The sequence below is a fragment of the Lepidochelys olivacea genome (assembly GCF_965140295.1).
Source record: "Lepidochelys olivacea isolate rLepOli2 genome assembly, chromosome: 2".
NCBI classification, from domain to species: Eukaryota; Metazoa; Chordata; order Testudines; family Cheloniidae; genus Lepidochelys; species Lepidochelys olivacea.
The window spans coordinates 179,590,317-179,617,482 of record NC_140412.1 but is presented as its reverse complement, the minus strand read 5'-3'; the positions used below and the strand labels follow the sequence as shown (position 1 = coordinate 179,617,482).

The 27,166-nt window shown below is 40.5% G+C and overlaps 1 protein-coding gene across 3 annotated transcripts in view; it reads right to left on the bottom strand.

The window, feature by feature from the left end:
* VPS41 (VPS41 subunit of HOPS complex) overlaps positions 1–27,166 on the bottom strand; it is a 173,253-nt gene that overhangs the window by 19,840 nt on the left and 126,247 nt on the right. For all 3 annotated transcript variants that reach the window (XM_084621271.1, XM_084621272.1, XM_084621273.1), the window contains 9 exons: positions 24,797–24,889; positions 23,286–23,413; positions 22,220–22,364; positions 20,749–20,790; positions 20,571–20,621; positions 19,112–19,249; positions 11,476–11,530; positions 4,477–4,617; positions 2,697–2,833 (listed from right to left, as the gene is read on the bottom strand). In XM_084621271.1, coding sequence (XP_084477397.1) covers positions 2,697–2,833; positions 4,477–4,617; positions 11,476–11,530; positions 19,112–19,249; positions 20,571–20,621; positions 20,749–20,790; positions 22,220–22,364; positions 23,286–23,413; positions 24,797–24,889 — 930 coding nt within the window. The remainder of the gene's footprint in view (positions 1–2,696; positions 2,834–4,476; positions 4,618–11,475; positions 11,531–19,111; positions 19,250–20,570; positions 20,622–20,748; positions 20,791–22,219; positions 22,365–23,285; positions 23,414–24,796; positions 24,890–27,166) is intronic.

Here is a 27,166-nt window from a genome sequence, read left to right as displayed (position 1 = left end):
TTGGGAGGATTTTTTGGGGGGAAAGACATTTCCAAGTGAGCTCTTTCTCTGTTATATATTTGTTAGACGCTTAGTGGTGGCAGCAATAAAGTTCAATGGCAAAAGGTAAAATAGTTTGTACCTTGGGGAAGTTTTAACCTAAGCTGGTAAAAATAAGCTTAGGGGGTTTTTCATGAAGGTCCCCACATCTGTACCCTAGAGTTCAGAGTGGGGAAGGAACCTTGACAAAGGCTAATAGATTATTTTAGATATCCATTTGCATATTCTACAACCTATCCTGAAGGACGACCCATTACTCTCACAGATCTTGGGAGACAGGCCAGTCTTTGCTTAGAGGCAGCCCCCCAAACCTGAAGCAAATACTCACCAGCAACCACACAACAGAACCACTAATCCAGGAACCTATCCTTACAACAAAGCCCGTTGCCAACTGTGTCCACATATCTATTCAGGGGACACCATCATAGGGCCTAATCACATCAGCCACACTATCAGAGGCTCGTTCACCTGCACATCTACCAATGTGATATATGCCATCATGTGCCAACAATGCCCCTCTGCCATGTACATTGGCCAAACTGGACAGTCTACGTAAAAGAATAAATGGACACAAATCAGATGTCAAGAATTATAACATTCAAAAACCAGTCGGAGAACACTTCAATCTCTCTGGTCACTCAATTACAGACCTAAAAGTGGCAATTCTTCAACAAAAAAACTTCAGAAACAGACTCCAATGAGAGACTGCTGAATTGGAATTAATTTGCAAACTGGATACAATTAACTTAGGCTTGAATAAAGACTGGGAGTCGATGGGTCATTACACAAAGTAAAACTATTTCCCCATATTTATCCCCCCCGAGCTGTTCCTCAGACGTTCTTGTCAACTGCTGGAAATGGCCCACCTTGATCATCACTACAAAAGGTTTTTTCCCCCCCGGCTCTCCTGCTGGTAATAGCTCACCTTACCTGATCACTCTCCTTACAGTGTGTATGGTAACACCCATTGTTTCATGTTCTCTGTGTATATAAATCTCCCCACTGTATTTTCCACTGAATGCATCCGATGAAGTGAGCAGTAGCTCACGAAAGCTTATGCTCAAATAAATTTGCTAGTCTCTAAGGTGCCACAAGTCCTCCTTTTCTTTTTGCGGATACAGACTAACAAGGCTGCTACTCTGAAACCTGATACATGAATGTTGCATCTAGTGTAGTATTTAGAAGCTATTTACTTAAAAATTAATGATATCTGATGAAATCAGTGCAAATCACTACAGATCGTGACTATATAATTAAATATACAAACATATGCTGTAATCACTTTCATTTAATGACAGTGCAACTAAAAGCAGAGAGAATTCACTGCTTAAAAAGCTCCCTTAATTTTTGAAAATCATTATCTAAAATGTATATGGTAAACAAGGAGGAGCTTTCAAAGACTTAGAACCTGCCTATTTGAAAGGCACCTCTCCTTATGCCGTTTTACCACAGCCGGCAGTCAGCAGAAATAATCAAGCTGGATCCCCGTTCGATATATCAGGCAAGGGTCTGGTAGTAAAACTTCTTGACAGGCCTGCGGAACAAGCCTCTAACCTTGGACTGAAATAAACAGGGACTGATGACCTTCATGGCACCCTATAGGGCCCATCTTTCTGCCCAGGTGTCCTCAGAGGGCAAGGGAGGATGGGAGTGATGGTTTGAGTGGCAGAATTTTGGTATAATCCAGCTACTGGGTTATGTTTGGGATATAGTATTTCTAGGACTTTACTTTTGTTACATTGTTATTTTAAACAATGATAGATTTCTTGGGTACCTTTTTTGGCTATTATAAACAGCAATCAAATCAATCGAATGGTTACTTCTGTATGTGTGTGCAAATATTTTGGGGGATGTACCTGAATTTCCATATCCCACAATGAGAATTTCCTTGTCCACAAAATAATGTGCATGGCACAAGATACTGAGGGAAACTGACTTGGTTTGCAAAATTCACTTCCTTTTATTTAGCATGTGATACTTAATGGATAGCATTAGAATCTAGCACAGGTCTCACTGACGTTTCTCATGCTCCCCTTTGTCTTGGACAGAGCAAAAAAAATGCTGGTCCCAGGAGGAGTCCCCAGACGTGATGTAATGGAAGATAGTATTGTATAAAATAGTCCAAAACCCCCCTCCAATTCTGCTTCTAATATTTTTTGTCAAGATTTTGTATCAATACATGGGGACATTGACTATGTCTGTGCTATGAGCTAGGGGTGTGATTCCGCTGCTTCTGTACGCATATTTGATAGCAACGTAGCTGCGGTGATAGCAGTGGAGGGATGACTGAGCCCTGCAGAGTACATAGAAACTCTCTTGGAACCAGTGGGTTTCTACGAGGCATGGCCCAGCCATGCCTCTGTTCCCTTCTACCAGTGCGACTGTGGCTACGCTGCTATTTATACTCACACTAGCTCAATGAGAGCGAGTGTATGTGTACATGAGCAGGAGAATTACACCCCTAGCTCATAGTGTAGACATAGCCTGAGTCAAAATAATGCAGTGCCACAACCCAAGCATCTCGATATAAGAAGTTGTGATTGTCTGATTTAGTCTGTGGCCATCTCCGGCTGTTGAATGACAAAGTGGTTTTTCAGTTCCTCTGAGGCAGAATACCACAGAAGCAGAGATAAAGAGAGCACGTGAGCTGCATTTACCTGCAAATTGTAATCCTGGAGAATTTTCACAAGGGAATCTCTCAGATTAGGAATCTCCATGCCTTCCTTAATGCGGTGAATCAGAAGAATGGGGTCAACATGGGTACCAATGTTGTTTAACAAACCAGTAATAAAAGCTGTATAAAAAAGGTGTAAAAAAGTTGTAAGATGAAGCCCCAGTAAGACTCCCAATACTAGAGTGCTGTGATAACAGCCAATAGCCTTCTGCTAATTTTATGACAGCTCCTTTCCTTAAAAGGCAATGTTAAGTCACATTCATATATTTCTTGCATACATCTCTCTTGAGGCAGGAAAGAGGACATACTGTTATTGGCTGACGAACAAAAGTCTTTGAGCCTCTGAAAAGGAAACCAAGAGTACTTAAGGGGCCAAGTCTTCAAAAGAGAACAAAAACAACACACAGATTTGAAATTATAGTATGCCCATGGCTCAATGTTTTTGGGCACTTGAACACATTGAACCAGAAGGTTAATTTCAATGCATGATTACTTTGGAAGCACAAGATAAAGAATTAAATATTTTTCAAGCACTTCTCTGAACCTCAAGTAGGCTTTTCCCACAGGAGAGAAATGCTGTTTCATGCAGTGCTGAGGAGGGCCTTTTGCTCTTTGGTGGAGCTCTGGGAAGGAGAGCAACTCAAGATCTAGCATCTTCCCTCTGCCCAGGAATTGTGCAGGTCCACTTGAGTGGCTGCATATACAGGCAAAGGGGGCTGGTACAATTCAGGTGTTTAAACTCTTGAACATTTAATCTTTAAAAAAACTTCTCTCCTCAGTAATGGTGCTAATTAGTAACATACTTGAGGATGGTTTTCTGCCCATCAAGTATTGGACTTGGAAACTCATCTTTTGCAGAGTAAGAAATGGTAATGACTTCTGGTTACCTGGTACTAGTCTGAACTAGTGGCCAAGTGGTGAAAAGCTCTGTATCCCAACAGTAACCTCATGAGCCATTCGGTGCCTAGGAAAAGGGGTGCCTAATCAAGGTAGTTTTATAGCCTTGGCTTTAGAAATTCCAAAAGAGGACACAGTCATATATTGTAGGTAGCTTTAAAGATTTTCCAAGTGATTTAAATTCCCCATGCTATATTCTCTCCTGAATCTGCTCTCTAATAAAAAATGATATTGTGTGGACATTCTGGCCGCAACCTAGCTGGAGCTGTAAACCCAGCGCAGATGCTCAGGCCAGGGCAAATGGGAAAAAAGAGCCCACACAATAATATTAAAAGATCTTTTGGTTTCACCAGAAAAAGTAAAGAATTCAACACATTTAATCTGGTGAAAGGGCAGAAAGATCTAGGCTGATCTTTATTTTCAGAAATTTGCAATATGACACATACACTATACAAAAACTTCTACAATAGCTCAATTTTTCTGTCAATGTAGCCTGAAGATCAACTTATATATAACAAAATATACCCTCAGTTCAAACCAACTTAAAAGAAATATAATATTTCATGAATTTCTGTCAGTAACAACGCATTTACTAAAAGTTGTAGGATGGCAACAGATGTTTAAATACTTGCCCTTTCTCACCTCCAGCTACTGTAATATGAGAGGATTTTTTCCTCAGCACACCAATATTAAAAATGATTACATTGCAATACAACCTCTTGCACTAGGTAACCTGGCATGGCTCCAAAAAGAATCTGAAAATATTCTTTTTGCCATGCACATGGATAATTCAATGCCCCCTCCCCCAAGCTTACTGTATTTCACCAAACATATATACAAAGCTGCCTGGAGCTTATTCTGCTTACGTGGTTTGTCGATAGAATATAAAATGAGGTCTTCCCATAGTTCTCCATCATCTTGTTCCTTGGCAAATTCAATAGCCTTATCTACATCATTCAATTCTTCCATTATCATCTTCAGTGCACTACGGCTATTCCCCATTCTGCCTAGAAGAAAAAAGGAATATGGGAGTTATAAAAACACAAAACAAAAATGTGCAGAAAGCACCCTGTGATAAGCATCTGTACTGTTTATACTGTTCCTGGTTCATGAACAAAAGGGTGAAGTCTTAGATCCCAATTCAGTCAAGCACTTAAGCACGGGCTCACTTTAACCACATGCTCAAGTCCCTCATTATTCAAGAATGTATTTAAGCATGTGCTTAATTAAAGCCTCTGCTCAAGTCCCATTACAATAAATAAGATTGCGGCACATGCTTTACTGCTTTGATGAATCGGGGCCTTAAAATTTTGTTATAACTACACAGAGGCCGGTTAAGCAAAGTGATGTTAATTCTTTCTCCTGCATGGCAGGTACATCTGAGGCAGAATGAGATATATACACACACACACTCTCTCTCTCTCTCTCTCTCTCTCTCTCTCTCTCTCTCACTTTCTCTTTAAATGGACCTGATCTTCCGAAGATGCTGAACATTCATAGCCCCTTTTTCCCCCATGATTTCACAGGGAGTTCTGGGTACTCACCCCTTCTGAAAATTGGACCTTCAGTGTCTATGGTTAACAAGAATTGTGAAAGGTCTGTGAATGATGATTTTTTTTTAAAACCACATATTACCACGGATTTACCATTGCTGAAATTATCTACTTTAATTCCACTGAACACTGTTGCTGTCTACTAGTGAGCTTAACAGGGCAACAATTTGCATAGGGCTTGCACTACATGTTTCTGCTCTAAAGGGACATCATACAGCCTTCCCCCATTCCTACTCTCCATCCTTTTCCACTCCTTCTCCCTTCTTGAAAAGAGGGATTAAGAATTCAGAATTTTTAAGAATTAAGAAATTCAGATACACTAAATAACACTAAACTGTAATGACTATAAAATACTTAGATTACAGTGGACTGAACCATCTCTTGTATTGATTAAACCTATTAGTTCTTTTCTGAAAGCAAGAATTCCGCATAACTTCCAACATAGATACAGAACATTTTTTATATTAAATGAGACCCATTAGGTAAATTTCCTGTTCTATTGTCAGTTCTGCCCACCACAGCTTTTAATACACACAGATTCCAGGGCTTTATGTTACAATTCCTCTCATCCTGAAGAGGGTTCCCTACTGTGCTGAGAGAATTACATGACACAATAGATTACTTAAAAAATATATAAAACAAAAAAAAAAGGGCCAGGGTTTTTTTTTTTTTGTTTTTTTTTTTGCAGGACAGGGAGAATTTGAAGTTCCAAGACTGTAAGCAAAACTGGAAAGAGTTTGGGGGAAAAAAATCAGACAGAACTTCTCTTTTCCTGGATCTTCTCTTATTTTATATTATATTTTATATAGGGCTGTGTATTAATCGCAGTTAACTCATGTGATTAACAAAAAAAATTAATTGTGATTAATCACAGTTTTAATTGTACTGTTAAACAATAGAATATCAATTGAAATGTATTAAATATTTTGGATATTTTTCTCCATTTTCATATATATCGTATTCTATGTTGTAACTGAAATCAAACTGTATATTATTTTTAATTACAAATATTTGCACTGTAAAAATGATAAACAAAAGAAATAGTATTTGTCAATTCACCTCTTAGAACTACTACATTACAATCTCTGTCGTGAAAGTGCAACTTACATATGTAGATTTTTTTTGTTACATAACTGCACTCAAAAACAAAACAATGTGAAACTTCAGAACCTACAAGTCCACTCAGTCCTACTTCTTATTCAGCCAATCACTAAGACAAACAAGTCTGTTTTCATTTACAGGAGATACTGCTGTCCTCTTCTTATTCACAATGTCACCAGAAAGTGAGAACAGGCATTTGCATGGCACTTTTGCAAGGTATTTACGTGCCAGATATGCTAAACGTTTGTATACCCCTTCATGCTTTGTACACCATTCCAAAGGACATGCTTCCATACTGATTATGCTCCTTAAATAAATAATGGGTTAATTAAATTTGAGACTGAACTCCTTGGGGGAGAACTGAATGTCCTCTGCTCTGTTTTACCTGCATTCTCCCATATATTTCATGTTATATGAGTCTTGGATGATGACCCAGCACATTTTGTTCGTATTAAGAACACTTGCAGATTTGACAAAACGCAAAGAAGGTACCAATGTGAGATTTCTAAAGATAGCTATAGCACTTGACCCAAGGTTTAAGACTCTGAAGTACCTTACAAAATCTGAGAGGGACGAGGTATGTACATGCTTTCAGAAGTCTTAAAAGAACAACGCTCCAATGCAGAAACTACAGAACCCGAACCACCAAAAACTGCTTTCGATTGTTATCGAGCAGAACCAGTCATCAGCATGGACGCATGTTCCCTGGAATGGTGGTTGAAGCATGAAGGGACATATGAATCTTTAGTGCATCTGGCACGTAAATATTTTGCGACACTGGCTATAACAGTGCCATGAGAACATCTGTTCTCACTTTCAGTTGACATTGTAAACAAGTAGCAGGCAGCATTATCTCCTGCAAATGTAAACAAACTTGTTTGTTTGAGTGATTGGCTGAACAAGAAGTAAGACTGAGCGGACTGGCAGGCTCTAAAATTTTACATTGTTTAATTTTTGAATGCAGTTTTTTGGTACATAATTCTACATTTTCAAGTTCAACTTTAATGATAGAGAGATTGCACTACAGTACTGGTATTAGGTGAATTGAAAAATACTATTTCTTTTGTTTTTTTACAGTGCAAATACTTGTAATCAAAAATAAATATAAAGTGAGCACTGTACACTTTGTATTCTGTATTGTAATTGAAATCAATAAATTTGAAATGTAGAAAACATCCAAAAATATTTAAATAAATTGTATTCTATTATTATTTACCAGTGCGATTAATTGTGATTAATTTTTTAATCGCATTATTAATAATGATTAATTTTGTTAATCACTTGACAGCCCTCATTTTATATATTTTTAAAATATAGATAATTTTTAAAAGCAGGCATCCATTTCTTGATATAAACACATACAAAAAAAATCCAATGTTTTCTTAAATCATAAGAATGGCCATACTGGGTCAGATAAACAGCCCATATAGCTCAGTATCCTTTCGACAGTGGCCAGTGCCAGATGCTTCAGAAGGAATGAACAGAACAGGCCAGTTATCAAGTGGTCTATCAACATTCCCAGTTTCTAGCAGTCGGAGGTTTAGGGCCGGGGGGGCGGGGACTCCCAGTATGGCTCCCAACTTCAGCAGGCGGGGGGGAGGCGTGCTGGGGTTCCCGGCTTCAGCCTCATGCTGCTTCTGGTGGTGGGAGAGCAGGGGCTGCTGGCTTCAGCCTTGCTCCACTACTGGCTGAGGACGGGGGGCACACTGACTGAGGCCAGGGATGGGGGGAGGCTGTGACAATCTGTACCTCAGGGGAATACCCAGCACCCCCATGTTCATCCTTGTAAAATGACTGTGTGATATCCAATGCAAAGTGTGTCATGACAGGTGTCTTCGGAAGGCTCATGATGCACAAGCACTGTTATAATTATAGCAATCGTTATAGTAATGTTATAAGTTGTAATTTCATGTATATAGTTATGAGGCTGAAAATGTACCCTTGTGCCTTAAAGCAAGCCCAGGCAAAAACTCTTCAAAAGCAGAGGGGCAGTTCACACCTCATCAGGGCATGTATAGGACAAACCCATCCCAGCCTCACAGGAATGAAGGACACTGGCCTAGGCAATAACAAAGGATCCGTTGGACTCTTGAGTGAGTCACCCCCCTTCCTTTGGTCAGTTTGGAACTGCGATGAGGTAATGTTCACCTGACTCTGAAGGGGGATGGGGAGGCAAAGCCAAGAGGGAAGACAGGACATGATGAAAGGGAGAGATGTTTGCCATGCTCTTCCTCTCTCTTCCACCTACATCTACAGACACCACACCAAGTGACTGAAGCACGGATCAAAGGGGAGAGCCTGGCTGAAGGGCAACCATCCAGCCTGTGGTGAGAAGCATCTAAGTTTGTAAGGGCATTGAAAGTGTTAAGATCAGCTTGGAATGTGTTTTGCTTTTATTTCATTTGACCAAATCTGACTTGTTATGCTTTGACTTATAATCACTTAAAATATATCTTTGTAGTTAATAAACCTGTTTATTCATTCTACCTGAAGCAGTGCGTTTGGTTTGAAGCATGTCAGAGACTCCCCTTGGGATACAAGCTAGGTACATATCAATTTCTTTGTTAAACTGACAAACTCATGTAGGCTTACAGCATCCAGTGGGCATAACTGGACACTGCAAGACAGAGGTTCCTAGGGCTGTGTCTGGGACTGGAGATATTGGCCAGTGTCATTTGGTTGCACAATCCAAGGAGCCGCTTACATGCTAGAGGCTGTGCATGAACAACCAGGAGTGGGGGTTCCCACAGCAGAGCAGGGTAAGGCTGGCTCTCAGAGTCAAGGATTGGAGTGACTTAGCAGATCACCGGTCCAGATAACACCAGAGGGGAATGTCACAGGGGTGCCAGCTTCAGCCCTGTGCTGCTCCCGGCTGTGGGTGGGAGGGAGGGGGAGTACCAGCTTCAGCCCCATGCGGCTTCTGGCTGGCTGGGGGAGCCCCGTCGGCTTCAGCCACGTGCTGCTCCCAGCTTCAGCACTGGGGATCGGGGGAACCAGGTTTCAGTCGCGGGGCTCTGCGGACCCCTGAAAGGGCTTGTGGACTCCCGGTTGAGAATCGCTGCTCTATCATATTCCCCCTTAGTCATCTCTTTTTGAAGATGAACAGTCCCAGTCTTTTTAGTCTCTGCTCATATGGAAGCTGCTCCATATCCCTAATCATCTTTGTTGCCATTCTCTAACTTAATATATCTATTTTGAGATGGGGCAACAAGAACTGCATGTAGTTTTCAAGATGGGGTTTGCCAGAGATTTATATAGTGGCATTATGATATTTTCTGTCTTATTTATACCCTTCCTAATGGCTCCTAACATTCTGTTAACTTTAACTGCCACTGCACCTTGAGCGGATGTTTTCAGAGAGCTATCCATGATAACTCCAAGATCTCTTTTTTGAGTGGTAACAGTTAACTTAAACCCCTTCTTTTCGTAAGTATAGTTTGAATTATATTCTCCAATGTGCATTACTTTGCACGTATCAACACTGAATTTCATCTGCCACTTTGTTACCCAGTTTTGCAAGATTCCTTTGTAACTCTTCACAGTCTGCTTTGGTACTATCTTGAGTAATTTCTATCATCTGCAAACTGCCATCTTACTGTTCACTCTGTTTTCCAAATCATTTATGAATATGTTGAACAGCACAGGTCTTAGTGGGTGGGTGGGGGGACGGGATGGGACACCTCACTATTTACCTCTCTCCTTTGTGAAAACTGACTATTCCTACCCCTTGTTTCCTATCTTTTAATGAGCTATTGATCCACGAGAGACCTTTCCTCTTATCCCACAAATCCTTAATTTGCTTAGGAGCCTTTAGTATGTGACCTTGTCAAAGGCATTCTAAAAATGTGAACTATATCCACTGGATCACCTTTGTCCACATGTTTGTTGACCCCCTCAAACCATTTTAATAGACTGGTGAAGCATGACTTCCCTTTACAAAAGCTGAATTAACTCTTCCCTGACATATTATGTTCCTCTATGTGTCTGATAATTCTGTTCTTTACTATCGTTTCAAACAACTTTCTTGGTATTGAAGTTAGGCTAACTGGCCTATAATTGCCAGGATTGCCTCTGGAGCCTTTTTAAAAATCAACGTTACATTAGCTATCCTCCAGTCCTCTGGTACGAGGCTGATTTAAGTGACAGGTTACATACCACAGCTATTAGCTCTGCAATTTCATATCTGAGTTTTTTCTGAACTCTTGGGTGAATACCATCTGGTCCTGATGACTTATTACTGTTTAAATTTAATCAATTTGTTCCACAACCTCCTCTACTGACACTTCAATCTGGCACGATTCCTCAGATTTATTCTAAAAAGCTAAAAAGGATGGCTCAGGTGTGGGAATCTCCCTCACATCCTCTGCAGTGAAAACTGGTGTGAAGAATTCATTTAGCTTCTCTGCAATGAGGCCGTCTTCTTTGAGTGCTCCCTCAGCATGTTGATCAAGTGGCCCCACTGATCGTTTCATAGGCTTCCTGCTTCTGATGTACTTAAAAATAAATTTGTTATTAGTTTTTGTATCTTTTGTTAGTTGCTCCTCAAATTCCTTTTTGGCCTGCCTAATTATACTTTTATACTTGACTTGCCAGGGTTTATGGTCCTTTCTATTTTCCACCATAGGATTTCACTTCCAATTTTTAAAGGATGCCTTTTTGCCTCTAATGGCCTCTTTTACTCTGTTTAGCTTTGGTGGCACTATTTCTTTCTGGTTCCCCCCCCTTTTTTTTTTTAAATTTAGGGCATATATTTAGTTTGAGCCTCTTATGGTGTTTTAAAATAGTTTCTATCCATCTTGCAGACATTTCACTCTCGTGACTGTTTCTTTTAATTTCTGCTTAACTGGCTTCCCCATTTTTGTGTAGTTTCCCTTTTTGAAGTTAAATGCTTCTGTGGGGGGTTTCTTTGGTATTTTCCCCCTTACAAGGATGTTAAATTTAAATATATTTTGGTTGCTACTACCTAATGGTTCAGCTATATTTACCTTTAGGACCTGATCCTGTGCTCCACTTGGGACTAAATCAAAAATTGCCTGTCCCCTTGTAGCAAATAGATATGTAAGGTAGTTTTATTGACTACACACCAACTTTGTTTCTGTATAATAAGTGTGTAAAATAACAGGACCTAATGCTTTGTGCATATTTTCACAGCACAAACTTTATGACAAGATTAAAATTATGTTGCAATTTATTACAATGAACGTTACTTACTCAGCAGATAGACCATCTCTTCTACAAAGTTCCTCTGTTGACAGATCTCAAGAGCCTTAATTTTCAGAGGGGAAAAAAAAGAATATGGGGTACCATGCCATAATATTTATTATCAACAAATGTTACAAAGGCCAAAAGATACTTTTCTATCAAGATGCATTACTCATCTGGACAAGAGAACAGCTCCATTAATATACATTGGCAGAGCCTTCAGAATTAATTAAAAGAAGAGACTTTTTGGAACATCTTTCCCTCTGATTTGTTTTCATTTATCTGGAGGTGGAAGGGGTAGGTTTCTTAATGCTACAGTTTGGGTTATACCCAGGACTCAGACTGACAAATATCCTCAGGGCTCACATTCCTGGGGCAAGCAGGGATCATATGCAACAGATTACAGGAAAGATTTTTCCATAGCATAGGTCACATCTTAGTAGAGGGATTGTCTCATAGACTTTCTCCCCTTCCATTCCAATCATGTAACATCCTAAAGGCAACTACAGTAATGGCCTACAGGAAAAGTAATAGTAAAAATATTTTAGCTGCTTTTATGTGATTTAGCAGCTGGACACAAGTAGGAGATCCTGTACCATATGACCAGCAAACTCTCCACAGACCACCAATGTTCCAAGTTTGGGAACTCCAGGCCATTGGGAAGAAAGGTTCTAGCCAGAGGACACTTACAGTCGACTTCCTCCTGGCCAACTAACAGAGAAAGTAGCTCTTCCTCTTCCACATCCTGAACTGGAGAAAGTCACCCTGAAACTTGCCAGCAGGCAGAATGAAGAGACCAACATTTGCAGGTACTCTAAAGAAGTTACATATAGTACAAGGAAAAAGGATGGGGAAGAAGGCAAAAGAGGAAACATATCAAGTGATCTGTATTAACAGACTAAGCAATAATAAGAGTCAAGTTTTTGAAAATAAGGTTTTCTTCCACCCACCCAGGGAAAGTAGGGCAAAGGTTAGAGGATACATTAGTAGATGTTCATTCAGACATCAGTAAGATCAGAGGATGAAAGTCAACATCTTTGCGGTGGTACCCCGGTGCAGCAATGCTGATCTGAATGTAGCTACGCCAATTTATACCAGCAGGGAATTTGATTCATGGAGATCAAAAGAAGAATGATACATGATTAAAGACAGATCCAGGGGTGGATTAAGTCTCCCTCCCCCTCTCACATAGCTCTGTATGGATTGAAACACAGAACAGAGAGAAAAGGACATCCTGTCGCACACAAAGTCAGACCAAGAAGTTCTCCACACTATCTACAGACAAAAACCCAAACAAGTGAATAAGGGTATAACCACAGCTGACAAGTCTTTTTCCACTGTGAAAGGAAGTAAAAATAGCCAGGTCTTCAATATTACCGCATCTATAATGCTCCCTATAGAGGGAAGCAGAGAACGTAAATTCTTCTCTTGCAGTTTCTCTGATACGACTACATCTGTGAAATTGCTCTTCAATAATAGTGCTGTTTTCCCCTCTCAGAAAGGTTTTTAAGTAAGAAAATAATTTCTTCCTGGCCAGTTTACCATTGATTGATCGTGAGAGAGTGGATTTATGCATCTAGAATATGGTTCTATAGAATTTATACTGGACAGCTGGTTAATTGGAGCGGAAAACATTGGTAAATTGTAAATTTTTGTTCCTCTCATTATTTCTTAGCAGTGTGAAGGGCTACAGAGTGATGGTAAATTCAATAACGTTATTTGTAAACTGCTTCGGCAATTTTTCTCTTTTCCCTCTCCACTTTCTTGCTAAAAATGTATTTAGTAAACGTAAACAAGATCTGTGGAGTATAAGGGACTTTCATTCTAATGCAGTGTTCTTTTCTTTTCTCACACTTAAAATCCACTCTTGCACTGCCCATTCCATAACCCTCCCAAGTCACACCGTGCTCCACCTGCAGCCAAGAAGCAGATCAACATGGCTTCAGTTGTGCACCTTCAAAATCTGTGCACCGTTTTTTTTGCAGCATCACTAGTGCATACAGAGGACAGACTATACATGAAAAAAAGTCATTTGCCCCCCAAAATTGAAGCACAAATGGGCCTTGCACATTCTATGAATGTAAACTCTATCATTTGCATCTGTAAGTGGTGGTACACAAAATCGTATGTGAAAATGATTTGTGTGCATACAAGTAGAAGCTCAGTTGTAGCCCACTTAAAAATTCATGCTAAAGTATTGAAGAACTACAACACCTATCAAATATAACTTCACAGACAGATCCAGGACTCCTGCAATAATGCACCAGGCCGTGACAGACCTAAAAGAACAGTTAGGTTTAAAAAAATTATTCAAATTTAATTTATTTTTTATACTAAGGCACTTCAAGACCCGCAGACAGAAGACCATATTGTGAGTGTAATTAGTCTTTTAGATTGACAAACAAGTCTGAGACAACCTAATGTGGCAATTTTTGTGCAACAACTTAAACCAACCCTACAGGGATGCTACTCTAAGGGCTTGTCTTCACTACTGGGGTAAGTCAACCTAAGTTACACTACTCCAGCTATGTGAATAATGTAACTGGAGTCAACGTAGCTTAGGTCAACTTACCCCGGTGTCTTCACTGTACTGTGTTGACAAGAGATGCTCTCCAGTCAACTTCCCTTACTCTTCTCGGAGAGCTGGAGTTCCGGGGTTGACTGGTGAGCGCTCTGCTGTCTATTTAGCAGGTCTTCATTAGACCCGTTAAATCGATACCTGTTGCATCGATTGCAGCAGCGTCCATCTCCCCAGTAGTGAAAACATGCCCTGAGAGAACATCTCCCGAAGTCTCTGATGTGAAGGAAGAAAAGAAGGTTGTCACTGTGGAATGTGAAAAAAAGTAAAGCAAGTACAGCACTGACTTATGAGTTTATAATGTCAATTAAATGAAAGGAGAACTCGTAAAATATTTTGTTTAAAAATGTACAAATAACGTAATCATTACTGTGACGTTACACTCCGTATGTTTATGGAAATATGCTAATGAGTGTGAATATAATGTAACTGGAATATGATTCATGCATAAGGTCTCTTTGTAAGGTATCATTACAAAGCTTATAATCTACTATGTTCATCCTATTTGTATGTATGTATCATTCTTGTATCTAAAGCTAGAAATATGAAGTATTAGTCTGAAGTCCTAGTGTAACTATGCAAACTGTAGGCCATTAATGGTGACTTAGAATCTTGATGACTCCCATTAACTAGGACAACTAGTTGTAAATGGCTCTGTTTACTTGTAAGCATTCCTGTGCGCCAGCCAGTGGGTAATGAAGTCTCACAGGACATGTGAACATGTCACATGATCCTGGAATCCATCTTAAACCCGGTGCTTTTCCATTTAGAAGGAAGGGTGGGAACCCAGAGAGAGACAAAGGTTTCCCGCCTTGTGCCAAAAATATAAAAGGGGGTGGAACAGAACAAAGGGGGATGCCAGTCATGAGAAATTCCCTAGTTATCACCTGAGCTGGAACTAACAAGAACTGTACAGGGTGAAATGGTTCATCTGGCATTGTTATGAACTCTTGTGCCAATTATTTTCCTATGAAAAACTTTTTTGCTTAACAGCTAGATGTACAGGATAACTATGAAATCAGTGTAATAGACGTCAGCAAACTCTTGAGCCTGGATGCAATACAAGGGAGCCAGTATCAACAACAGAGTAACACTGAGTCTTATGCCCAAGCCTATATCCTTCTGCTAGGCAGATTAGCATAATAGGAGTTTGTTGGTATATTGTAATTAACTGGATTGTATTGTAATTATTTGTTTGAATTTTGGAAAAATAGTTGCAGCCATTGTACACCTACATATGTCTGCAAAGTTTTTGTGTATTCATGATCACTGCACCTACAACAATGAAACACTTGTAAATCATATGTTGTACATTATTCAAAGTCAACGATAAAACTATAGGTGAAATCTGAATCTCAGATGCTTATCTCAAAAATAAGGCAATATGTGCCTGACATCATCATAAAAATCTGGCCCTATGAAGATGCTGCTGATGTAAATCAAACCGGAGAAAAACCAATTACTGTCGCTCACAATTTTTAACTTTACTTCAGGGAATCTGTTCAAGATTAATTTAGCAAGAGATTTTTTTCTTCAAACTTCTTTCTCTAAAATAAATTATAATACACCGAGCCATAATGGAACAACAATAACTTGCACTCATTATAAAGAGGGCTGGTAGCCCCACCTATTTATTAAGGTTGCTCAACACTTGCCATTTTAAGACCCTGTTTTGCTTATAAAACTTTGTCAAATTTTAAGAGCTTGGGCTGAAATTTCCCATATATATATTAATTTCAGCCAAAATAATTCAGTCAAGGTCAAGGTTTTGGAAAAATGTTGTTTTGCTCATGTTAAAAATTCTAGCAATCTTCTCTTTAAAATGTTCTAGGGGCCCCATACTTTGAAGCAAGGACTTGAAATTTGGCAAGAGAGTGAGCTGTGTGTCATGGATGTGCCTTTTGCCATCCCAGTGAAAATATGACCATATTTGGCTAAATTATAAGCCCTTGAAAAACTGCTGTTCACACATGCTCAGTAGAGACTTGCTAGAGCTTCACAGATAAATATTCTGCCCACACTGGGCATTCCCCAGCCTGGGGCAGAGAAACACTTCACCTGCAACTGCATTTCTAGACTGCTGCAGGCCATGCTGGAGCTGAGCACAGGAACTGAGATCAGGGAACCTGTCTCTCTGTGCTTTCAATGACCCCAAGCAACACAAAGGCAGAAGGGGAGAAGAACCAAATAGAGGGGGGCAGAGAAGGTGGATAAGGACCTTTAGACGGGGAATGCATGGCTGGGACTGGACACTGTCAGGGGGTGGGGAAAAAATGGGGAACTGGGAGTTGGGAAGGGGAGATGCCTGGGACTGACTGGGCAAAGACAGGGAGATGGATGGAAAAGACTGGGAGCAAGAGCTGCAGGGGTCCAGAGACTTCGCTGATTTTTAGGTCAGAGGGGACCATTAGATAATCTAGTCTGACCTCAGAGGACACTGGAATGGCTGGGCAAGGAGAATGGGAATCAGTTTGACAGGGGCGGAAGCAGCGGGGAGAGAAGGGGAGAGTTCTGACGAGGAGTCAAGGTGTGAAGGGACAACTGAGAGTAGATGGACAAAAAGACTTGGACAAAAAGATGGGGTGGGGGGGAGGAGCAAGAGATCAGGAGACCATGGAGCGGGACAGAGAGCCAGTGGGGACAGGGAACATAAGCATGTGTGCAACTAGAGGCCAGTGGAGGGCAGAATTTAGCAAAAACTGGACAAGGAGAACAGGAAGACTAAAATTGGAAGTGGAGAGTACAGTTTGGAGTTGACAGAGCAGAAGGGGGGTCACACTTGTGGGGAAATAGAGAACACTCTCCTCCAGAAATAGAAGCAGGATTTCAGAGTCTCCCTGTGAAATAGTATGTGATCATTTCATGAAATGACTGCATCATAACGCATATGCATAAGGGGACCAAATTAAGGTTGCATGGACACATTTAACAGAAGCATTTCCTTACCTTTGAGCACTTGATTTTGTAACCTTAGTAATGTTATTTTAACATATTATTTAAATTACACGCACAAAAACGAAGATTCCAGGAAGGTCACTTTGTGTGTCACTCTGAAGCCTAAAATATTGATAGAGTCAGTGTGAAGTGATGGAAGCAGCTACAAGCGTGGCTGAGAGCTCCTTTTGTTCAGAATATCACCAGACTGAATCATCACTGGGTTTTGCAGTCTGTAACCATCCAATTTTTAAGTTCTCACCATTTTGACCGTATGAATTACACCCATGTGTTGTTTAGCTTCAGTAAGACATGTTTCTATGCCATGCCAAAGGTCCTAGACCACTGCGACATCAGAGGTAATTGAACCAATCATCAATCTTACTCCACAGCTAATCTGCATGCAACAATTTCATTGGGTATATAAGGAAGAGTGTACAGATGATGGATTACTTGACCCAGCTACCTCACCCATTTGCCCAACCTCCACCAATAGAAATCTACCAGCACAACCTCCCCAACACAAATCAACACAACGACCACATAATCAGCATATACGGTAATCCCAATCACACAGTCCTTGACTGCAGTACCCCGGCCTCATTTGCCATCTGCACAAATCCACACAACTCTCCCAGCACAACACAACCCATGCATAAATCAACAGGACCATCCACACCACTACCACAATCAGCGTATGCAGTAACTCCAAACATCACTCTGTCTGTTGAATCAGTGTGAAGCAATGGAAACAGCTATGAGCTCGGTTGAAAGCTCTTTTTTGTTTAAAACATCACCAAAGTCAAATCATCACTGGGACGTGCGGTCTGTTACCATCCAATTTTTTAAGTTGTCAGCTATTTTTGGCTTTTTTACAAACAACATCAACAAATACATCCTGTGATAGCATGGCCTTTCAGATTCTAGCATACGTATGAAATAGTACTGTACTCATTTTACAAATCAGCCAAGTGAGCCACAGAGAAGAGATATGATATAATTAATGTTACAAAGGCCCTGATCCTGCAAGCCGCTTTACTCATTTGAGGAGTCCCATTAAACTACATGAGACTTCTGATGTGTGTAAAGTTTGTGTGTGCACATGAGTTTGCAGGACCAGGGCCAAAGTAATTTGGGAACAGAACCTCCTGTCTCCCACTCTCTTGATGTAATCACGAGGCCATATCGTCTCTCACATGCCACATGAACCTTTTGGAAAAACAAAATAAAACAAAACACATAAAACTGAGGCATGATTAATTTGAGTGAGGCATGCTGCAGCACCAGCCAACACTCTCGGCACCCCACAACCTGCCCCCTCTTCCAATGTTTCTTCCCGTGACAACTCCCACAATTCTTTATGGCTAAAGGATTGTGCAATTCGGTAGATCACAGGATGATTGTGCGTCTTTTAGGGGAGTTGAGAACTAAAGCTCAACACAAATGACATTCCCCGCTGCCCATCTTCAGTTAATGACAGTCATACAACCCAAGCTTAATCCTAGGCTGGGACTGTCGGTTTTCTCCCTGCCTCTGCTTTGAGTCCTGCCACTGATATCAAAATAATACCCTCTGGCACCAGCTTTCAATCAGGAAGTGAAATACTGAGCTGGGGGTGTGTGTTGCGGGGCAGGCGGGGGGGAGAGAGGGGAAAATCACAGACTGGATCTCATTTTAAACATTGAAATGAACTTTTTGTTTATTAATGCCATTCCCCTCTCCCTAATACATGTTAAATAGACCTTTACACATTTATAATAGCTAATTAAATACATGCAACTAAATTACTAAAACTACAGCTGTATATGCCCTGCTTTCAAGCAATAAAACTAAGACCTAAACTTTGCAATATGATTCTTGATTTCTTACGACAAGCCAGAGCTACATAATGACTGTACACAGGCCAACAGCTAAACTATATATATGCAGCATGGAAAACAGAACTCAGGACCTCTTACTTCAACAAACATAAGCATCTGTTTCTTGAGGACTGGAGAAACTCAGTTAGCAGTATATTGAGCAGTTCTCTTTTGATCCAGTAGAGGGCAGTGGTACACACATTAACAAATTTGCAATGCAGCAAGCGGCTGACATACCAAGCCAAGAAAGACATCGCTCCGATCTCTGGCTTACCTTCTCTAATGGACAATGTGTACTGTCTCTGAGAAATGGCAGCAGGTTTGGACGATCGTATTCAGCGTAGAGACTGATCTGTTTCTCATGGTACCTCTGTCCTTTATGATGATCTCTTTTGAAAAGCTTATGCAAATACTGCATGAACAAAAAGTATCAGAACCAAATATTCATAAAATAACGGCTACACTGTGAAACTTTCACCACAAACCAACCTTATTAGTAACTTCCTTGAGACTGAACCAAAATGTGCATTTCAGGATAGAATACAAATCTTTAGATTTTTCCTATAGTACCCCCATTATGGCTATATCCCGGGCCAGCTCTGCTAAGCAACTATTTCTGTCAGTACTTTGAGATAGGTGCTTTCTTTGTTACTCAGCATGACATTCTTTAATTCATAAAATTATTGTATTTTCTATTTTGGCAAAAACCTAGGAAGCTTTCTATTTTTCTAGATAAACTCAATTGATTGGATGACCATGGGTCGAGTTTTGAGAGAGAGATCAAATGAAAAATACAACATGCATGTAATGTGTAAAGCATTAAATAAGGTATTTCAAACTATAAATTAACCGCAAGTAGTAGAATGCGTAAAGCTCCTCCCCTCTGGAAAAAAGGGAATTATGAGAGGATTACTTTAAAGGTTATTTTTATTCATAGGAAAGCAGACACAACACTTTGAAAGTGATGCAGCCTCTTAGCTGTTGGGCATGCAGTTAATTGTCCTTGCTTTATAAGGCTCTTTGACATCAAACTACACTTAATACATGTGTCTGCTATAATTAGATCTCCATTATACAACTCAGTTGACCCCCATCGGGTTAAAGCTTTGACCCCCTCCTATCTACAGCAGCAACGGTTACTAAACAGGACAAGCTTCCTTCCCTAATACAGTTTAAGGCCAATGATGTAGTTCTGAATGAAATAAGTCATACGCTTTATGGAAGTTATTGCTCTGGAAATCCAAATGGTTCACTTTGTCTATCAAGCAGGGAAATGCATCTGTAAATTACACCCATATTCCACTGTATTAGTTGGAAGGAAAGCACCACACTGGGCAACATTTCTACTGTAAGGGACAGGAGGAGGGATGCAAGGGAAACTGACAGCAAAACTGGGCTGCTTTCCAGTCCAGAACCATAGGTGATGGTCCTCAGTATGGCATCAAAAGGGTAGAAGAATTCATTTAAAGAAAAATCATTTGACTATTCTACAAATGTCTTTAGGTCAAAGTTAAAGTAGAATGGTAGGAGGAGTCAATCTGTCTTTCATCCACTCATGTAGCTGATCACTGACTAAAAGATTTCAATGTTGTGTACCTTTATTCCCTGCTACTGCAGTAACAGATGGATTTGCATATCAACAGCTAACAGTATTTATAAAGGTATGCCAAGAGAGCGCTCCAGCTCTCCAGTATATTCAGCTCAAAAATAAACAAACACACACTAATATTTACCACATGTTGTAACTCAGGTCTGTTTTCCAATTCTTCTACAACTTTGTCGATCTAAAAAAAAAAAAGTAAACACATGGGTTAGGAACCCTGAAACAGTTATCTCACCTATAGAACTGAAAGGAAGATGTGTAGTACAGACAGTCAGCTGATGACAACTCAATGAAGTATTTATACTCACTGAAATTTTATCTTCATTATCCAATAGCATGTCCACTGCTTTCTGTAAATGAAGTAAAAGGAGCACAGCTAAGAATGGGTATGCAAAAGCAGCACAGCTGAGAATGGGGAGGCAAAAGCAGCATATGATATCCAGAAAGACTCTTATTGACGTCTTCTTGACCAGCTGGATATTGTAGACACACACACTTCATTTGCATTCATTTGGATGGCAGTCTGCAAAATGCCAGTATTTAAAGGGAGAAATTAATTTACTTTGAGCTGGAATTTATCAGATATTCTGCAGAATACTTGTCATAAGCTCCAGCATTGAATGGAAGTCAATATTACATGCAATTACTATGATGCATGTCAAGTATGCCCATCAAATCATGGGCCCCAGAAGACTGCAGCCCTATGCAGCAAACCATTGTAGTAACACTGCAAAGGGACAGGTTGCCTACAGATAAGGTATGCATAGGAAATCCACACCCCAGTATGACATGCAGGTGGTACTCCTGACAGAGTACTCCTGACTGGGCTCAAGCATCAAACCCAAGGGTGCTAGGGCTATGAACTGCCAAGTCAAAAGGTGCCAGGGCTCAGCCCTGGCACAAATTAATGGGATAACTTCACGTAGAACAGTGCATGGGCAGGCATGAACACATCAGGGGTGTGGCCAAATGGGTCCAATTTTGTTCCCCTCACCAGCACCACAAAGGAAATAATCTCATGTCAAAATCCTGATCTTCATACATAACCTACTGTATCTCTCAAGTGAAATCACAGACTCACTGTACGTAAATACTTGTAAAGACAGCATACCAAGAACGATACCAAGAATACCAAAGTCCCTGTTTCAGCCTCAACTGTACAGCAGCAACAGTAGGGTGGCTGCAGGTTCGGCCGATGGGTGAGGTAAATTCCATCCCCCAAAGATCATGTCATTCATAAACCAAGAAAAGTTCATCTGTCTGTATTCTACCCAATTTCAAGGAAAGAATACTGACTTAGGTTAGGGATTTAGGATGATCACCTTGTACTTTTGCAAGCAAATTAATCAGCTGCATACAAAGAAAAGTGGTGAGACTATCCAAAATGTGTGTGAGGTTAAATCCATTTCCCCAAATGTTTATTACTTTTTGGCTCGTTAACCTTCCTAATTTGATTGGAAACGCTGTCTTACAGCAGTCAAAGCCCTGGGTGATGCTCAACAAGAGATCTGTGGCTGAAGGAAAAGCAGAACACAGAAGCCAATATCCACTATGGCATTTTGAGAGAAGGATTTTGCCCTCGGGGTTGTATGATGTTATTTTGGTTTTCCTGACTCCAGATGATGCAAATATAGTAAGTGCCTTCATGTCATCTCCAAATGCGTTTAGCCATAGAACACCATCCCACTTCTATAGCATTCTGTTGAACAGACATTCACTTCTGACTTGCTGAAATATTTATGGCTCAGAAAGAGAAAGTATCATTAAAAATCATCATACCTCTGAATCAAAATCCACAAGTAGAACAATTTTGTCTCTGATAGAACTGAAAAGATTATGTTTATGGATCAACTGAAAAACATCTTTATGTCTCAGTGTTAGGTAAATTTCAAGAGCTTTGCCATAGCGTTGGTCATAGGTGTATCTGAAAGAGAGGACGTTGTGATACATAAAGCCATCCACATTTGAATTTAAGAAAATCATGCACTAAGATGGAAACTGACACATTACTTGTTTTGAGGAACAAAAATGTTAAGAGTTTAAATAATTCACTGAGAAAAAACATGGGCAATATGATTTTCAACTGTTTATTAAATTAGTAGCCAGATGCGATTTTGGTTCCATCCCATTGCTCCCCTCCACCCAGAAAATCCCCCAATTTCCCCTCCTGTCACTCCAAAGCCCCACAATAGCAGCCCTGTCCTTTTGGTTAAGGTCAACTAAACAGAGCTCACTGCAGAGGCCATCAGTGCTACTCCTTAAAAGATTGGGAGGGTTCATCATTGAGCAGTAGGGACATACGTTCCTCTGTTCAGAGGCTAAACATGCAGCACCTCTTAACCAGGAAGTCAGACTGGGCATATAGTGCATAGCCCTACCACTACGCCAGATCAAGTTAAAACGTATTTTCCAGTCACACATTTCAAAGCTAGTCTCCCCAGAATTTAGTACCTTTGAAATAGAGGACAAAGAAATGCCACTACTTTTCACCCTTTTTGAAATACACATTTGTTACAAAAGATGCCTGTTCTAGTAACATGAAGAGTGATGGGGGCCATTTGTTTTGGCAAGGGAACTGGTAAATTCAAACTTGCACCAGAATTTCTTGACTTCATTCTTAACTCATTTTATCGAACGAAAAGGAAATAGTAAAGAATTGCTAAGGATTGCAATCAATACATCTACACAGAGAAGCTGGAACTGAAAGTGGTTGATATTCCAAAAAATGGACGATGGTAATTTCAATCAAGGTAGGCAGTCAAATACTAACAGAATATATTATACCATTCAATAAAGACAATCTTATACAGTTCAGTTTGTATAAAGGAGTTTAAAGAGCACTCACAGTTCTGCAAGAGTTCTGAGCAAGGTCCTATTTTGTGGATCTTTCTTCAGGTGATCCACTACTACTTGAACTATGATCGCATTGTTATAGAGATCTCCGGGCCACTCTTTTATCAGCATTGCGAAACCCTAGAAGTGGAAGTGATCATTGATTAACAGAAATGGAAAGAACTGCCTACATAATATTTCAAAGCATCAAAGGCTCAGCTAGACTTCTAAAATCGCACCAGCCATTTTTCACCCACTTGTTGGCATCCACAAAAATATGAAATTGAGGGCACAAGATTTGCTTTTTTAGGTGCTGATTCTGGATAGATTTGTGAACATATTTAACTTTATGCATGTGAGACTTTGTAGGATGAGCGACATACTGTTTCTCCACCAATATGCCAAAACAGAATCTCTCAAGATGTAATAGGAGGCAGTCTACTTTGGACAAAACAGATAAATTTAAGTAATTAACATTGCTTTTAAATCTGGAATAACCAAAAAGATAAGGATAAATGGTCAGACTTCCACAGATATACTCTTACTGACAGTGACGTAGAGTCCACATTTTCATGCAAAAACGATAAGACCTTCATTTTAAAGACCCATAGTGTGCACACACATCCACTGAAAGTGTGCTCTGAAAAAAATGACATGCATAGTTACGGGCACTTCCACTGGGATTTGTGCACATGCAACTTTCTGAAAATGTAGTCCAACACATCATAAAACATTCCCAGACCCAGGCAGCTTACCGTGCAAGGTCTCTATCCCACAACTTGTTACACACAAGCAGATTGCTGTTTCTGGACTGAGCCCTCACCCTTGAAGTCAATGGGGCTCTGCATGGTCATAGCACTCCACACTGCATAATTAAGTTGCAGGTTTGGGGGCGTAAGGGTCTGATCTTATGAGGTACTGAGTGCCTCCTGTGAGGGACTGAGTGCCCTCAGTTGAAGACAGTCAGCACCTCTCAAGATCCAGCCCTAAGCCAGAATACCATCATAACTAATATCATTTTAAATAATTGGCTGTAGTTAAATAGCTTCCTTTCAGAATCACCGAACTATCTGGACTGAGACTGAAGAGATATTCTGGTTACTTTCAGAATACGCAAATCACAATGTGTAGGCCATTTAGCATCCTTACTTTATCCTCCATTTACCCTTTTCCACCACCTTTGTTTTTCTTGTCTTCATAAATCATATCATGTCATTAGTTAGACAGTAAACCCTTTTGGACTTTACATGTTTTGTAAGGCACCTAGCACAAGTTTGTGTTGTTAAACAAATGAATAATAATGATTATTATTAACCAGACAACACTTGGGTCTCTAAACAAGGTGCACTGATAAGTATTTCAACGTTTACTGCAAACATTATTGGCTTTCATTTTTGTTTTGTTGTTCAACCGAGCATCAATGTTCTATTTGACTACCGTAGAGTTTGCTACCGATTTTCTAAATGGCTCTTTAATGATATTCTAGTAAGGACTATTACACATGGATGTGTCAGAACACAGTACCTCATAGTCACTCTCCAAAAACTCATGCAGGACCATTTCATAGATGAGAGGCTTCAGAATTGGATCCCGTCTCGGCAAATAACGGCTAATTGCCTACAGGTGGAAACAGAATAGCATGGATTTAAAATAAATTACTGTGCTTAAATATCCTCAGACAGAATACACAAAAATGAATTCTTTCCCAACAATTTGAAGTATAAAAGCAATAACAGCCCTTGGTAAACATTAAACGTACTGTAAATTCAGATGTTAAGTAGTATCCTACAAAGTAGTTTACCTTAAAATAGCCCTGATCTGAGTAAATCTGCTCTGGTGTCACTATGCTTTTTTTCATGTTGCAACGGGGCAGTGTGTCACAGATGCATCTCATTGTTGAGTTAGTACGGAGGATTATTTCTGTGTAGTTTTATAACTTTTGGGTACACGATCCATTTAGTCCGACCTCATTGGCTTCAGCCATTTGAATGGAAAATCCTATACGTCCAAGTTGCTAGTTAGCACCTCAACAAAATCTACTTGATTAAATGTGCTACCACATTTACTGAAAGGGTATTAAATCACTCATCTGAAAAGTAAGTTTACTTTATTGTGCCAATGTATCATCTCATCTGTCCAAACAAAGCTTAAGCTGGGAATAAGTAAAAACAACCACCACCAAACAACCTGTAAACCTAAGTTATAACTTCAAAAACGGTCTTTCCATCAAACACTGGATAGAATGGTTTGATCCGATGTCCTACTTAAGAAATTACATTCCAACATTCAAGAGAGACAGGAGCATGTTTCAGGGGTGAAATCAGTTCACATCACGCAATTACAACACAGCATATTATTACGCACTACAGCTCTATCTAAACATAAAGTGATATTATTATAGCAATAGGGTTTACATTAGCAGGTTATCAGTGCACACTTTAGATGTGTTATGACTGTGAGACACATGGCTGAAGGCCAAGTACCTTCAAGTCACCAGAAAAGTTCACCTACAACCTGCTAAAACATCTGCTTAGGTGCAGGTCAGAAAATGAGACAAAAACACAATCAGGGACATTTTTTGATTGCCATTTTTCATCAAAACTTAATTTTTTTTTTGCAACTCTCCAAACAGCACTAATGCTTATTTTGAGTTGATGGGACACTAGATGGGTCTTTCCCACATGCTCAGGGTCTGATCGCCATATTTGGGGCATGAAGGAATTTTTCCTCTGGTCAGATTGACAGAAACCCTGAGCGTTTTTTGCCTTCCTCTCCAGTGTGAGGCACGAGTCACCTGCAAGTTTAAACTAGTGTAAATGGTGGATACTCTGTAACTTAAAGTCTTTAAATCATTATTTGAGGACTTCAGTAACTCAGCCAGAGATATGGGACCTATCACAGCAGTGGTTTTCAAACTGTAGGTCATGACCCAGTATTGGGTCACAGAATGTAAGGCACTGGGTCACAGCGGCTCTGGTCAGCACCGCCGACCAGGCTGTTAAAAGTCCCATCGGTGGTGCTGCCCAGCTAAGGCAGGCTACTCCCTACCTGTTCTGACACTGCGCTGCGCCCCGGAAGCGGCCAACAGCAGGTCCGGCTCCTAGGCGGGGGGGCCACTGGGCTTCGCATGCTGCCCCCGCCCCAAGCACTGGCTCCGCACTCCCATTGGCCGGGAACCGGTGCCTGCAGATGAGGCGGTAGCAATCAGGGGGCTCTGCAAAGCTTAGTTGCTCAGGCTTTGGCGTCAGCTCCGGGTGGCAGGGCTCGGGGCTCCGGACTTCAGAACCATATGGCCGGGATTCATCTTTCTGCCCTGGGCCCCAGCAAGTCTAATGCCGGCCCTGCTTGGCGGATCCCCTGAAACCAGCTTGCAGTCCCCCAGTGGGCCCCGGATTCCCGGATGAGAACCACTGTTCTAGATGACCTCTGTTACCAGTGGCCACTGGGAGCTCCCACTTTCTTTTGGAAAATCTAACTTGGAAATATTAAGTATAACAAATTGGGCTCCCATCCAGCAAGCTGCCCTACACAGGCAAGCCCCCATACTCCTACAGAGACCCTTTGTAATAGAAAAGGGATCTGGAAGTAGCATGACAAAGGAGATGTACTCGGGGTGGGACGGGGAGGGGAGAGGCGATTTTAACTGCTCTTCTCATATTTCTATTCTGTTCTTCTCTACTCCTCAGCTGCCTCCTAAACAAGGGCTCTTAAAAACAAAAATAACTGATCTACATCTCAATGCAATCCTTACATTCCTAAATACAGCCTCAGTGCAAGGCAGCCCAGACACTTCTCTAGTGCTGTGGCCAGGCAGCAGGGAGAAAGCAGTACTCTTTGCTTTGAAGTACCATTGTTAGCACAGGGGCTTCAAATGGAAAATGCTGCTTCCTCCTG